The 16,848-nt window shown below is 42.3% G+C and overlaps 2 protein-coding genes across 3 annotated transcripts in view; both read left to right on the plus strand.

Moving 5' to 3' along the window:
• The window catches only part of lrrc24 (leucine rich repeat containing 24), a 322,288-nt gene that overhangs the window by 136,175 nt on the left and 169,265 nt on the right, over positions 1–16,848 (plus strand). The gene's annotated exons all lie outside the window — the stretch shown is intronic.
• slc6a9 (solute carrier family 6 member 9) overlaps positions 16,532–16,848 on the plus strand; it is a 70,939-nt gene continuing 70,622 nt past the window's right edge. The window contains exons 1-2 of one of the 2 annotated variants that reach the window (XM_088348075.1): positions 16,574–16,590; positions 16,679–16,770. In XM_088348075.1, the coding sequence (XP_088204201.1) occupies positions 16,729–16,770 (42 nt within the window). In that variant the 5' untranslated portion in view covers positions 16,574–16,590; positions 16,679–16,728. Of the gene's footprint in view, positions 16,771–16,848 lie in introns of both variants that reach the window. The other variant, XM_088347999.1, reaches the window with a different exon arrangement.

Raw genomic sequence — 16,848 nt, forward strand, 5'->3', positions numbered from 1 at the left:
ATAAGTTTGTGGTGGGAATGGATTGCATTAATGGTCCCCATACCCCAGCCTGCAGAACAGAAACGATCCGCCTCCACAACTGATCCAGCCCCCTGAACAATCCCAAAGAGTTTTTTCGCCTAAAAAATAACTCAAAGTCTTTGGTTGTTGCGAGATTCAAACCTGGATCACACTGGTAAGAGAGCCAAACTCTCACCACTATTATACCATGGATGATTTGACTTTAATAAATACGCTCTAAACTACCTTTCATCTCCAAAATCTTTGAAAAAAGTAGTCTCCTCCCAACTCCATACACATGTAACTTTAAATAGTTTGTTTGAGCCCTTCCCATCTGGTTTCTGTCCTTCTCGTTGCACAGAAACAGCATTATCAAAATCACTGATGATGTCCTCAGTGCAGCAGACCCCGGTTTACTTTCCATTCTCATACTCCTGGACCAGAGGGCCGCATTTTACACAATATACCCCCTTCCTCCTCAGTAACCTCTCCTCAATTGGGATTACTCACACCCCCTTCCAAAGGTTCCATTTGTACGTCACAGATTGTACCCATTTTATACAACTCAATTCGTTTTCCTCTGACCCCTCTCCAGTTATCACAATTGTGGCTTAGGGCTCTGTCTCGGGGCCTCTCGTCTTCATAAGCTACCTCCTACCCCTAGGCCATAGGGGTCCAACTCACGGCCCGCAGGCTGCATTCGGCCTGACATATAATTATATCCGGCCCGTGAAATCATTTTAAATACATCTACTCTAATGGCCCGGCAGATAACCGGTCCGTCGTGGTGAAAAGGGAGCAGAGCCTAACGGCAAAGCTCACTCTTTACCGGTCGATCTACGTTCCTACGCTTACCTATGGTCATGAACTGTGGGTTATGACCGAAAGAAGATGATTCCTGATACAAGTGGCTGAAATTAGTTTCTTCTGCAGGGTGGCTAGGCTCTCCCTTAAAGATAAGGTGAGAAGCTCAGTCATCCGGAGGGAACTCTGTGTAGAGCCACTGCTCCTCCGCATTGAGAGGAGCCAGTTGAGTTGGCTCAGGCATCTGATACGGATGCCTCCTGGACGCCTCCCTTGGGAGGTGTTCCAGGCATGTCCCAACGTTAGGAGGCCCTGGGGACAACCCTGGACACGCTGGAGAGACTATGTCTCTAGGCTGGCCTGGGAACGCCTCAGAATCCCGTCGGGAGAGCTAGAAGAAGTTACTGGGGATAGGGAGATCTGGGCTGCCCTGTTAAGGCGGCTGCCCCTGCGACCCGACCCCGGATAAGCGTAAGATAATGAATGGATGGATGGATGCATGGATCAATGACATTGCCGGTAAAGCTATGTGCTAATGTGGGCGTGATTTAGGAAGATAATGTAAAACGGCACTACGAGACAGAACATCAGGATAAGATGAAAAACTTGAATGCAGAGCAGAAGATACGGAAAGTTGAAGAGTTAAAGAAGAATCCCAAAGTGAAAAGCACAAATAAGATTTATATTTCCATTTTTTTCATACTTTGAATTTGTATAGTTTTGACAAGAGATAGTTTAATGGAAAGCAAATTATTTTAAGTTATTTAATGTTAAAGTTTGTTTATTCTGGAATATTATATCATATCTTTTTTATTTCAAATGTATGTTAAAAAAATCTCAAGTTTTAGTTTATTGAATAAATATTTATCCTGTTCCGCCTGCGACCAACGGTGTTGTTTGAGTTTTGGCCCTCTGCGCAATATAGTTTGACACCCCTGCCTTAGGCCATATCTTCTGTAAATTTAGCGTTTCTTTAGACTGCTTTGCGGATGACAGTCCATTCTACGCCCTTCTCTCACTTCGTGCTTTTCTGAAATAAAATAATACTTCAGCACTAACTTTTCAATAAACAGCAATAAAACTGAGCTTCTTCTTATTGGCACCAAAGTCCACCCTGTCTAAAGTGGACCCCTTCACTCTCTCCATCGACAGCTCCCTAGTCCTCCCCTCCCCTCAGGTCAAGAGTCTGGGTGTTATCCTCGACTCTACACTCTTCTTTCATTCTCAACAACATCTCCCAGTCTGCTTTCACCTTCGCTCCATCAACCGTCTTCGCCCCTCCCTCACTCCCCATACCACTGTCATCTTGTCCATAACCTTGTTACCTTCCGCCTTGATTACTGAAACTCACTCCTCTACGGCCTACCACCAAAGTCCCACCATAAACTTCAGTTGTGCTTGTATTATCACCAAAACCCTCTGTCGCCACCACATCAGCCCTGTGCATTAACAACTCCACTGGACCCCGATCTACCAAAGAATCACCTACACAATCTTTCCATAAATAAGGCCATCCATAAATTTTCCCCTCCCTACCTTTCTTAACTCCTTCACATTGCCAGGCCATCCCGCGCCCTCACACTTTCATCCTCCCTCCTTCTGACCTTTACCTGTACCTGACCTGTTCCTGCTGCCCATCTAGGTTTCAAGGGGAGAAGAACTTTCAGCAGCTCCACCCTGTTCATCTTTCATTCTATACTCAAAATCCACCTTTTCAGACTTGCCTTCTCATCATAAACTGACACCCCCTTTAATATCCGTCCCCCCCCATTTTTTGTAATTATTGTAATTTCTATTCCTGTTTTTTGTTTATATCACTGTTTTTATTCTGTGTACAGAGAAGTAAGGTTTCCAAAAAGCCACTTTGAAATTCAATTTATTATTATTATTATTATTATTATTATTATTATTATTATTATCATCATCATCATTATATACATTAAAAATGAAAGGTCATTGGTTCTTTATCAAACTATCTTTAGTCATGGTACCAGAAATTAATCTTACGTTTGCTGTGCATTTCACGTGCTACAATGACAATAATTTTGTCTTACAATGCTCAGAAGGTCTACAGGTATGAGATTGAGAGACTTTTGATGATAAGTTGGCACTTACTGTACACGTTAAATTAAAGTCCCTGTAACTTAAAATGAATCTACACACAAAAGAAAATTTACAGCAATTTATATATTTTTAACTTCGAATAGGTTGCATGCGTAAACTGATGCTTGTGGTAAGTAGCCACAAGCAGTGAGCGGTCTCAACCAGGCTCTAGTGGCCGCCTTTTGGACTGCTCAAGAACTGCATTTTCCTTCGTACAGTGGAAAAAAAACAACTCGTATACCGAAATTCTCATGCTAAGAGTGACCACAGTATTTGGGAAAGTCCTGTTTTGCAAGGTTGTTGGAGTTAAAGTGTCTAAAGCTGTTTATGTACTTCATGCCAACTGTCTTAATTGGTTCATAAAAAGCTGAAGATCAAGCATACTTTCTGTGCTGGGCCTTAAAAACACGTAAATGTATCTGAAATGGTTTTTGACCTGCGTGTATACCCAGTAAATGAGAAGTCTGTGACTGTGGTTGGGGCATGATTTGCACTCCAGTGAGTGCTTGCTTCTCCATTTTTTAATCTTGAGTCCGAGTCTCTTCAGTCCATCTTAAGAAAAGAGGCAACGCCAAACACAGACGCCAGCACTCTTCTGACATTCAAGCCCGTCTGAAGACCAGCTCTCCTTCCTAATGCTACTTTGTCGATTGCATCCCATCAAATCTGTAACCTCAAATACATTCCCTTTTTTTTAACTTCACACAAAAACTTTATCTATCCTACCTGCTTGCCTCTTCCTCAGTTCTGAGTGTTTGGAGGTAGTTGGAGACCCAAAGATAAGAGTTCTACTTTCAGAGCCTTTTTTATATTGTGAATGGACGGTTGAAGCACAATCTCTTGCCTAGTTCTAAACTGCCGAAAAGAAAACTTTGTAGAAAATGAATTCAAGTTTCTAAGTTTGACTTTATCTTTTAAAATTTGAGTGAGAGTTTCTGAAGAACTAAAAACATATCATACCTACAATGGCTGTGCGCCATTAAATAATCACCCCAGTTGACACAATCTTTGGTTGGCATTTCTCTTTTTGGCAGGGTTATTCACCACGAGAGTGACCTATTTGATTCCTTGTAAACGATTGTGATCCTGGCCAAACTTCTTCTGGCGAGTAAAATGTATTTATTGGAAAGCTGCTGAGTTAGCAAAACAAAAAATGCAAAAAAGTCGGCTTATTTCGGCATTTCTCACTTCTGGGGTAACTTACCTGACATTAAGGACAGTTTTGCTGTTCAAAGTTGTTCTGGTCTAGGAGAGTTGAACGTCTTTCTGGGAACGTCTTTCTGGGAACGTCTTTCTGGGAACGACTTTCAGGGAACGTCTTTTTGGGAACGTCTTTCTGGGCAGTTTTTTCCACATCTAGGGTAACCTACCTGACTGCCTGTACACTATGGTGGTAATATACAATGTCGATTTGGCTTGGAGGGCAGCACGGCAGCGCAGTGGTTAGCGCTTGTGCGGCACAGTTCATGTCATGGGAACCTGTCGTGGGTTCAAATCCAGCTCCAGACTTCCTGTGCGGAGTTTGTATGTTCTCCCCGTGCTTGCGTGGGTTTCCTCCGGGCACTCCGGTTTCCTCCCACATTCCAAAAACATGCATTTCAGGTGAATTGGCCGGTCCAAATTGTCCCTAGGTGTGAATGAGCGAATGAGTTGTCTGTCCCTGTGTGCCCTGCGATTGGCTGGCAACCAGTTCAGGGTGTCCCCTGCCCACTGCCTGGAGATGGCTGGGATGGGCTCCAGCCCCCCGCGACCCTAATGAGGATAAGCGGTACGGCTAATGAGATGAGATGAGATGAGATTTGGCTTGGTAGAGTGGAATGTCTTTCTGGGGAAAAATGCTGTGTCAAGCCCCAGTACCCCCCGCCCCCTCCCAAAAAAAAGCGGCGAGCTTTTAGTGGGCATTTTTCCCATCTAGGATACCCTGCCTGACTGCCTGCGAAAGAAGATGTTGAGATCCACCGTAAATTCCGGACTAAAGAGCGCACCTGATTATAAGCCGCACCCACCACAAAACCGATTTTGTACTTACACAAGCCGCTCCTGTATATAAGCCGCATGCGCCCACATTGAAAAATGTAACACAAACACAAAATTAACCCTAACCCGACTTTAAGTCTCGCGATTTAAACTGAATGTCCTTCATTAAAGCACACAGTCCAAAAATCACATCCGGCAAAATGAACGGAAAATGATACCGGTACTTAAGGTGTGATGCAGAGCTGCAGAGTCCGGCTCCTGTTGAAAGTAATCCAAGGAAAAAAGTGTATATTTCCAAAGGTAAGGGTGGGAAAAATATATTTCCACTATTGTCCGCCGTGTCCACAAAGACTCACGTTTACCGGTCCCCACCTCCCGGCACCCGGCGTTTATTAAGCCCCTTCTTTTTAATTCGCCCGTGCAAAACATATCAGAATAAGTGTCCAAAATAAATACAAATAAATACATTACAAAAATAAACAGTTGCAAATACATATTATACATGGATACACATATTTACAAAGAAAGACGGTACACGGAGAGAGTTTTTAAAGCTTTAATAATAATGATATAACTTTCATCCCAAACGGTGCCTGTGACAGGGCAGTTAATGGTAGCAACACGCTAGCAACACGCTCGCAACACAGTAAACGGGTCTATTAAAAAAAACATACCGTACTTGTAAAAATCACGGTAAACCGTCCTCATCTTCTTCCTTAGAACTGAAGCCATCACAGTCGTCTTCCTCGGTGTCGGAAAGAAACTTTGTCATATAGACGTCGTCCCAAGCTCCCTTATTCCAAAACACGCTAGCAACACGCTCGCAACACTTTAGACGGGTCTGGTAAAAAAACACGATCCCAAAGTATTGTACGCAACAGGACTGTGGCGACTTGGTTGTGGCGGTGAGAGCACTATACACTTTATAAGTAGACGACCAGTTATTCAGGTGACATATATAAAGGCATTCAGTTTTATCACACTATTTTAACACACGGTACCAGAGACAAATGTTAGAGAATGTAGAAAACCAAAAGTTGTTCTGAAAGATATAAAGAAATGCAAAGTCTCATTTGTCATAACATCCATCAAAGAGTTGTTACCCTTGTCGTGCTTTTTTGTGTTTATTCCTTTCAGGGCGACTTTCTCTTTGCTCTATTTCTAACTAAAATCAAATACACTACTCGTATAGTGTTGTAATTTGACGCGATCACCGCCGTGACCTGGGTTCAATTCCCATTGCAGACTATTTTGCAATTATGGTCAGCAACATTTATCGACTGATAAAGCATTGCACTTAAAAATATGTAAGTGTATAAAATGCACAATGTATATACACTGTAGCTCTTATTATAGTTGTAACTTCATATGCCTTATAGTCCAGTACTCCTAATAAATTACCAGTATATGACAAAGTACTATTTTTAAGGGTGGGCCTTATAATTCGCTGCGCCTTGGAGGGTTAAAAATAGCGAAAAAACAAAAACAAAATCAAAGATGGTTCTATCATAACTAAACAATGTTTGTTTGTCTTGTGAATTGTGTGTGTCTGTGAGTGTGCGTGTGTGTGAGTGTGTGTGTGAGTGTGTGTGTGTGTGTGTGTGTGTGTGTAGGTGTGCGTGTGTGTGTGTGTGTGTGTGTGTGTGTGTGTGTGTGTGTGTGTGTGTGTGTGTGGATGGTATGAGTGCGTTTGTGTATCCACCCTCCTGTCACCAACTGGCACTGCACTTCTTCTTTTACATTCTTTTCTTCCTTTCCATGTTAACCGTTTGCCTTTCCATATTTATATTACCAAAATACAGTTTTGAACGTGTAAAAAAAAAAATTTCATTAAGTTGCCTTCAAATGTTATCAGTGGCCGGCCGTGCATTTCACAACTAGCCCTCGAAGAGTGAATCAATCCAGCCCTCAGTAACTATTTTTGTCGATAAAACATTTACACATAAAAAGAGCCAAAAATAAACTTATAAAATGGCAATATTATTTGAGAATAAAGCCACATATTACCCACCGGAAATCATTTGTATTGGTGCACAAATCCTCCTCTTTTTTCTCATGAAGCTTTCAATTACTCTGTCTTACAGATTATTCGTGCCTTTAAGTTCCATCAAGAAGTTCTTTCCAATCGCCAACAAAGATAATGCAGAAAGTCAAGCCTGTCCTGTCGTATCTTGTATATCTTTTTATTCAATTTAGGGATTGAAATGTCTGTTCCACAGAAGTAGTTGGCACGGGGAACTTTTTCTTCACATTGTCCTTGTGATACCTTCGTAACCGCCTACTAGCCAATCATAGTTTGTAAAACTGGTGACGTTTCCCAAGGCCCGCTAGCAGGGGCTTGTCAGCCTATTGGGAATCTTTTTGGCTTAACTTACAGCTTTATTGAACACTGATGTTATTGCTTAGGACCTTCAGAGGTTTTTGTGAAGGCCTCAGGGCAGATTACTGACCCTGGCAACAAGTGATGGCTGAAATGTGATTGCTTAAATGCTTTAATACATGTGGAAGCAGTTCAACAAAAGGAAAAAAACAATGATAGAAAGCTTACAATTTGGAATTATTTATTAAGTATTCAGAGACAAAATATAATTAACATCACATGATTCAGATAGTTTTAAGGGCAGCAGATAAGGCTTTTCAGGCCCCGACGACCCATCACTGAATGTGATTAGCAACATAGTTCCTTTGTAGTTTGTACTTATTTTCGTAACTTTGTGGCTGGGTTAATTTACATGTAACAAATGGTTGGTGGATGGACCCGTGGCTGTAAATCTTGTTAACATACAAGGCACTTGCTTCCTGCTTGGCCGAATCCTGCCTCCTCTCTTTCTTTCCAAACTGAATCCCCGTTTCGAAGGGAGACGTGCGCCGTCAATCTTGCTACATTGGTGTCCTTGACTTTTTTGGAAGCCGCCACTTCCACTGGACACCTCTTTTCATAGTTATTCAGACGACGTACAATTCGATCTGCCGGTAAAGCCAAACAGTCATGATCATCATTCTTTGTTTGACTGTATTGCTGATATTTAGCAATGGTTGGCCAAACTTTCCTACATCAAAACAAAGAGAAAACTGAATATATTATGTTTGGGGATACTGTGATGGCCAGCCTCGGCACATTTGAATTTAAGCGTCAGAACAGAAACATAGGTTTGACTTTTGACAATCATCTCCGGTTTGACAAACATATCAACAATTTTGTCAGGACAAACGTCTTTCAGCTGTGTCTCCTAGCCAAAGTTAAATCGTTTTCAAGCCGCCCCCACCTTGAAAAAGCTATCCATGCCCAATAAGTTTAAGGTTAGACTATTGTAATGCACTTTATGTTGGCGTCTCCCAATCTTTCCTCACCTTGTGCAGAACCTTGCTACCCGTCCTTTAACCAACACCAGCATTTGTGCATATTTGTCCTGTTCTTAACTCCCATCAAACACTCCTTTTTAGAATTGGTTTTAAACTTTTAATGTTTATTTTTAAAGCTCTTAACGGCCCTGCCCCATCGTATTTATCCAAGCTTTTAACTGCTCGCAATCCTGGTAGAGCTCTGAGGTCCAAGGATCAACTTCTGACTGAGCCTTTTCTATTGCCCCCCACCCAGGCTCTGGAATCAGCTCCCCATCAAGATGCATCCACTTTTGGAACCGGACCTTTTTGAACCCAGGCTAAGAGCCCAAACCTTTAAGAGGCTTTTAATACCCAGCAGTGTGACAACACTTTTATTATATCTTATTTTATTCCATCTTGATGTATTTTATTGTTTTTTTACTGTCCATTTTTGTTTTTATTTTTTAGTGTTGTGTTGCTGGCAGATTGAGGGTTTTATGATGATTTAAGAGCAATGTAGGATCCGCCAAAAAACAAACCACTTTGTAAATCATGATTTGTTTTTAAAAAGTAGCAGAGTAATGCACCATGTTGTAGCTTCAGTTAGGTTACAACATTGTATTAATAACACATTACAGTACTCACTACAGACTGCTGTCACTGTCTTGTACCACGGACAGACTGAAGAGATATTTTCTTTCTCATGCCATGAGGCTCTTTAACTCCACCCGGCGGAGTAAAGGCCCACATTAAACCACACCCCCTACATTGCATATTGCCGTACTTTATTGCAGTGTGTATTTTATGTAGCACTATTTAAATACTCTATACAACACGCTAGAGTGGGTATTAGCACGTCACATTGGGTATTTGTATATTGTATTCCTTTTGCTTTATTATGGTATTGTTCTCAGCGAAGGGATGCTGCTGGAAATGTGAATTTCCCTGCGGGGATGAATAAAGTATCTATCTATCTATCTTTCTATCTACCTCGAAGAGTAATTGCGTTCCATGAGCGCGTTCCTTTGTAACACGTTACCCCCAACACTGCTTACTACAGGTATATTTGGACAGTTACAGTCTCTTCTTTCAGTATTCTGATTATGTAACGGAGACATTGAGTTGCCAGTCAGCTAGTTAACAGCAGTGCTCAGCAACCATGTTGATTGCCTCTGGGGCGGGGCAGAAACACAGATGTGAATGAAAAAATATCGTGTTGGAGGGGCATTTGGGGGTTGAGGAGTCAGACATGATTTATGTGGCTTATCTCACCCACCTGATTTACCAGCTGAGGTGGGAAAGCAAATGCAAGCAGCTGGAGGTGTTAAGGTAGCTGTGAGGACAAAGGCAGTCCAGGGGGTGGACAGGTTTGCAGATCATGAGTACACAGCGATTAACTGTAGGCTACCGGCAATGGTCCATTTAGAGTTGAGCTTATGTTTTAACTTTTGATTTTTTTTATAATATAATAATATCCATATTCTCTTACCCAGTTTTTGCGCATCCCATCAATTTCAGAGTTTACTGTTGATAGTCAAAGTGAGACTCTTCAGCACCTGGAACCAGAGGGTTAAATGAGTAAAACACTGAGTTGCCGGTTACCAAGTGAAAGTTTAGGCCTCAAGATTACTTCCAGGTCCTAAGCCATGTAAAGCCATACTTATTTCTACCAAGAACCTCTTGACAGTCCACATCTGCTCAAGTTCATTGTAGACCTCAAAGATGAAACTCCAAATGCTGAAGTCCCTAACTTTAACTACCAACCATCTCTAACTGCACCTAAACCCCTTGCTTCTTTGACAGATGGTGAGACCATGGGAACAGGCACACATGTTGCCTACCCAGCCCTTGGCTAGTTTTCTTGGAATGACCAATCACAGTTTGCCTGCTTTGGAGCAGTCATTAGCTGCCGCCACACTACCGTTGACACGCCATCATCCATGGGCATCAACTCTCAATTCATGCTCCCTCATTTTGCTTTTAAACCAAATTTTAAAAACACTAAATACTGTGCTTGAACAAGTCGGGGCATTTACAACATAATTGTGTTTGGGAAGCTGTTAAGTAGACTTCTGCTTTCAATGTTGTTTTATTAGTATGATCTAGAAACCATCACAGTTCATGCTTCACTGATTCCTTAACTTGCAGGTTTTGTCGGGTTACCACTGAGGCTGCAACTCTGGACAGCTTTGTCCACTGCTGACGGTACTGACCCAAGTTAGGATTTTGGCAAATTTGGCAGCAGACCATTCCTTGATGTTGTCGGCCCAGTTCTTATTCGGACTTCCAACCCCCGCCTCATCCCGGTCCTGATGATCTTGTGACATGACCATACCACTGCAGTTTTTGTCTGTGCAGTCAACAACAGTTCTTGCAGGGTCAAATGAGCCCTATGATGATTGCGAACTGTTTTGTCACAAATTATAAATGAAGACATGAGTAACAGATTTGGTTCTTCTCACTATTATCCTTCTTTTCACAATAAATCATGAACATAATAAACTTGATATCTTAGTACTGACATCTATCATTTAAAATATTACATGGATAATTATTTTTTCCTGACTGAGAAAGACAGATATGACGGATTCTTGCCCTGCCATCCCCATCCTTCGGCACATTACAATCGCGACAGTGACTTCAGCCACGTGCGTCCAACTGCAGTCACATGTACCTTGCTTTCATTCCCAGCGATGGTCCCATATGTTTGTCAAAATGTGTGCGTTGTGTGCTTTTTCCAGCCTGATTTGTTCCCCTGCTTTCCCTCCGATGAACCCCGCTCTCCCTGGGGGTCCAAGGCCGAAGCCTCACGCTATTTATACAGACCTAACAGCTGGGACCCTCCAAGCCAAAGTAGTGGGGGTTGTAAATTGAGTCGAGAAATTAGCATGGAAACTTCAGGTTAAACCAAGCGTTTGAAATGTCTGGATGTTCACTTTTTTTTCTCATCTTGTCTTTCCCTTGGTGTTTGCTTGGTGATACGTGGGGACCCAGAGCAGCCATGTCAGTTGTACAATTCTCCAGTATCATCAAAGTCACAGTTGTTATGCAGTATGTTTGCTTCTCGCTAAGTTCTCAAATCATTGAAGCTCATTTGTCACACTTCCCCTGTGCTTCAAGTTAAAGAAATCCCAAAAATGAATGCATATTCAACATAGTCAACCCACTACATTAAAACCAGTTGCTGGTCGCGCATTCACACCTACTGCAGGCCTCCAATAGGCTGAATCAATCCAGCCCCATTAAATATTTTATGGCTATAAAACAACTTTTTTCTTCCCATTTTCATTGCGATACTTCTGTAACCACCCCCCAATCATAGTTTGTGAAACCTTAGACGTTTTCTAAGGCCCACTATCAGATCCTGACTCACCAACACGTAATCTGATTAGCTAAACCAACAGCTTTATCAAACACTGATGTTATGCCTCAGAGCCTTCATAAGTCTTTGTGGTGACCTCCAGGCAGATTTTTGACTCTGGCAACAAGTAATAGATGAAATGTGATTGGTTAACTGCTTCAATATAAAAGCACACATCTAGGTAGCAGCACAGAGCACAGAGGGATAGAAATGAAAGGAGGCTGTCAGATAATTTGGAATTATTAAAAAAATATTCATGGACAAAATATAATAATATCACATGATTCAGATATTTTAGGACAGCAAATAAGGCCCTGCGGGCCTTGAAAGCCCACAACTGACTGAAACAGAGCTTCTAAAAGTTTTAGCGTTCTTCTTTTTAGAGGCTCTGACAAGTGCGTGTCCTGTTATACACCTCGACCCTGCTGATGTGTGTCCTGACTACTCTCAGCGTCTCCAACGTTATCCGGTCTTCTTTTGTGTCATTCTGTCTTCTCTCTTTTGCTCTGTTCTGCTCTCTTGCCGTTTTATCGTGAGGGGCTCTTTAAAAGAGTTCAGTCTTAGGCATTCTTCCTTCAATTAATGGCCTTTGTCACAGTTAGAAGTCTCATCACATGCTTGCTGGGCTAATGAGAGGTGAAGTGGCATTAGCTTAATCGTCCTAAGAGACAGACATAGACTGAGGAAGATGTAATTGTTGTTACTTTATGACCTCATTTAAGTTGAAGTCTTTTTTTTTTAATTTAGAAAAATGGAATGGAACTTGGGCAGCATGGCGGTGCAGTGGTTAGCACGTGTGCGGCACAGTTCTGAGGTCATGAGATCGAACCTCCTGTGTGGAGTTTGTATGTACTCCCGTACTTGCGTGGGTTTCCTCCGCGCACTCCAGTTTCCTCCCACATTCCAAAAACATGCATGTCAGGTTAATTGGCCGGTCCAAATTGTCCCTTGGTGTGAATGAGGGAGCGAATTGTCTGTCCCTGTGTGCCCTGCGACTGGCTGGCAACCAGTTCAGGGTGTCCCCTGCCCACTGCCCGAAGATAGCTGGGACTGGCTCCAGCACCCCCGCGGCCTTACTGAGGATGAGCGATGCAGATAATGGATGGATGGATGGAATGGAACTCTTTCTGAATTATGAAAGTTACTTCAATTGGTAAATGGCAACAGTTATGTAGATGTTTCATTGCTCAACAAGTATTTTTGGAGGGGGAAGATTGTTTTTTTTGGGGGGGGATGCTTAATTATTTATTACACTCAAACATAGTTTTCATTTGAATCTGAACTCTAGTTGAGACTTTCCATTTAAAGCACTCCACTCCAGCCTGACCATCATTCTACCACCCTTTTGTTCGGTGAAGTGTTATGGAAAGGGCTTGTTGGTTAATAGGTAAGGTTAATACAACAAATTTCAAACCTTATTTAACATTTTTTGGTGCAATAAAAGTTAGGCTTAATAGTCACTCAGTGCTATGTTTTTTTTTTTTAGATACAATACAATAAGTTATTTGTAATGAATCCAGAATGTATGCCACTTTAGGGGGAATTGAATCACAGAAGAAAAAAAAATGGATTATAACGGTCCTGTATATTTATGACAGACTGAAAGAAATTACTTGGGAAAGAAAAGACCAGAGTACATTTTCTGAAATGTTCAGAGCAAAAATGCATACATTATTGCAAGGGTATGGATTTGGTCTTGGCATTGGTTATCACATAATATTGGTGGAAGCAAAACAGCTTTTGCTCCACAAAGGTGGGGCACGTCACATCTGTCCATGCTAAAACTACGCCCTCCCATTTTTGTGTTTTATCTGATTAACATTTCAAAATCGTGTTCTTGACTTAGGGATCCATGCGTCCTTCAACTCCGTTGCCAAAATGTTTCCATGGCGGCGAGAGTGTTTACAATTGATCTAGCATCGGGTAGTTGAAAATTCTTCATGTTGATTGACAATAATCGTAAAAGTTTTGGTTGATTTACCAGCTTGTTGGCCTTGCGGTAGAGCGCCCGCCTCTAGACTGGGAGGTTGCTGGATTGAGCCTCAACCGACTCATATGTAAGACTCACTAAATTGGTACCCATTGCCTCCCTGTTGGCACTCGTCATTAGGGGTTGGCATTGGGGGGTATGGTCACCTACTGACTACAAAAATTGGGAGAAATTCTAGAAAGAAATTTTTGTTTTGTTTGATTCATCCTTCGCTGTGTCTTTGGTGAGCGGGAATCGTTGTTTCCAATGTGACAGTTGCACTGCTCTACAGGCAACTGTGCTCCCCATGCGAACTACATTGATTTGAATCAATACATATCACCCCAAAGCCCCGGTTCAAGTTTAGTTTGGAACGTAGCAGTATTAGTAAAACAACAGTAGGTAAAAAAAGGGAATTTTTTTTCTTTCTATGCGCCCCTGTACCAAACTACCTCAACTTGGTACCGGTACTGGTCCCTGGCTGAGTGGTTGCTGTCCCATGTATCTGACGACACCATATTATTGAAATGAAATTTGCCACCGATGTCCAATTTTGCCTTTATTTCATCCTTCTACGGCAGGGTTCATTGTCTGACATTGGCAGAGAGAAAACAGATCAAGGAGGAGGGCCCTGATCTGATCTAGTACGGCAGAGGGTGTATGTGTGTTTGCTGCACAGAGGCTGGCGAGTGGGGGTATTGGCAATGTCAGGTTGTAGAGACAGACGAGGATTTGGAAGAGTCAAGTGCCACTGAAAGGGAGGTTGTTGGTGGTCTTCAGAGTTGCGGCAGCTGCCTCTGAAAACAAGTGGAAGAAATAAGAGAAGCAGTGAGAAAGAGCTTAAAGGGGGGCAGACGAGTTTGACGTCACTTTTTTGTTTCTCAACTTTAATCTGTTGAGACGGGTGGTAAGATGTGCTCTTGGCTATTGCCCATGCGTGCTTTGGTGTACTTTTAAGTGGGCATGGGCGATACTAGGAATTTAAGTTATCGATCCGACCCAAGTCAACATCGATCGATACAAATCCGATATTGATATTTTTTGCCTAGAAAAGTCATGATCATTGACCTATTGAACCCCTACCCTTGCCTACCCTTGCGTTTGTTCATTATTATGATAATCACAGCACAAACATTTTACCCACTATAGTTTTTAAATTTATATCAAATAACTACGCCGAAACTTTACATTATAAAAAAAAAGAATAAAATAGAAACTATATCCTAGAAAGTCAAACCAAAAAGTAGCAATATAAAAAAATGCAAATAGTCAAGTTGTGTTTATTTGTATTGCCCTTATTTAAAATGGTCTAAAATGGCTGCACACACCACCAACTGTTACTGACTACAGACCATCATTACACCATCCCCTGATCTAAAACCTTCATGAGGGCAAGGAAAAATACTGTATGACTACTTCAACTGGAGAAGTACGCTGCATTCTATTGCACAATATTTAAAGAATATCGTCAGTAACGCAAACAAAGTGTCAGTTGTCTCTCATATGCTCTGTTGCCTTGGTGACAACAGATTTATAGGATTTTGTACAGGCGTAGGGGCACCACTTCCTGTGGTGTGTCTTGGGCAAGTACAGCCTGGCTGCACCCATATTGACCAAAAGAATAACCTGCATTACCTCTTAAGCCGCAGTGACCTCAAATGGTAAAAAAACACATGGAACCTGTCCCGGGAATTAACCGTCAACCAAACGGTTACCCATATTCGAGCGACACTCAAAATGTTTTAACAAAAAGAAGTGTGGTTTTGCTTTTTCAGTGTGAATGAATCTCTTTTATGTCCCTTTCTTCTCATGGTTAGACTGTGCCTTGCCTGTGTGTCATGTGTGCGCGTGAGTGTGTGTGTGTGTGTTTGTATTTGATGTTCCAGGATGTTGCGTTGGAAAAAAGGAGTGGTGGGTTTTCCCAATCTTACATTGGATGTTTTAATACTGCGCAGTAACATGTTTACATTTTTGGTTGCAGCTTGGTGCTGTTTTTTTATTTTTATTTTTTATGTCAATTTGTGTTGTTGCCACAGTAGCAAATCACTTTCACACACATATGATACCTGACATTGTCCTTTTCTGTAATTTAAAAAAGTTCACTCTGCATAGCGGTTCCTCTTTGCCTCTGTCTGATGTTGTCCCCTTTTCTACCTGGCAGGCTGAATGAAGCAGGAGGCCAGGTAGAGAGAGGAGCTAAAAGTGTGCCATGACCCAGGCATATATGTAGAGTGGCCAAGTGCGCCGGGTCAGAGAGAGAAGGGCTGTGCTATCTACATAGAGGGAGGAGGTATCCCTTAACCACTAGGGTATTAGGGGCACCACTTCCTGTGGTGTTTTTTTTGGGCAAGTACAGTCTAGCTGTGCCCATCCCTCTCCAGGCCAACAAATGTTTCCACCTGGTCTTAAATGGGCGTGTTAGGCGAATGTGCTAACCACTGCACTATGGAAACATCCCGCGCTTTAAAATAAGATCTTGGGAGAGTGAAGTATCGATTCCAGGACGATAGCATCGATCCGTACTTGCATAGTATTGATTATATTGATATTTGAATCCATAGGCCCACTCCTAATATGCCAATCAGTATAAAAGTTGAACACAACACCGGCACCAATTCCTTCATCCTTCTTCCTCGCCTCTGCTTATGTATTCTGCCAAGGTGCGAGAGTGACAACAGTCCATTCATGGTGGCAGTACCGGAGAAAGACTGTGGATGTTTTCTGTGTGTGTTTTTTCTTTTGCTCAAGGAAGGCGGAGGCAGTAAAAAAAACGGGAGGTGGATGCGGTGAAGACGAGGGCGGGTGCATATTCCTGAAACACAACTAAAAAAGAGAGTTGGAAAAGAGAAAGTAAATCAATGAAAGGTGCAAGAGACAGAGCAAGAGAGCGAGAGTGGGGTGAGTAAAAACCAAGCGGGTGAGGGGAGGGAGAACTGGGATCGCAAATGAAGAAAGGAGGGGATGAGGGGGCGTCAGGGAGAGAGAGTGGGCTACCATGCCGAATGAGTGAGAGAGGCGGGAGAGGAAGCTGAGTTCCATCCGATGAAATGAGGTGAAAGTAATTCAGCATTAATCAAGTCAGAGCAAAAGAGAAGCAAATACTGTGTTTTCTGCCCTCTCATTTGCTGCGGACCTGAAAGGCAAGGTGTAAATGAAGGAACCTACATGAGTAGTGCCACAACTTTGCATCATGTCTGAACCCAACACCGTTGCTGCTTCCACCGCAGACCAGGTCAGTTCCAGATGTTTACATTCATTTATTTTTTCGCATCGAGAAGCAGTTTTTTTTCCCCTGGAGAACGCACGAAAG

The sequence above is a fragment of the Urocampus carinirostris genome, chromosome 1 (genome assembly GCF_059441175.1).
Source record: "Urocampus carinirostris isolate Australia breed hairy pipefish chromosome 1, RoL_Ucar_1.0, whole genome shotgun sequence".
Lineage (NCBI taxonomy): Eukaryota > Metazoa > Chordata > Actinopteri > Syngnathiformes > Syngnathidae > Urocampus > Urocampus carinirostris.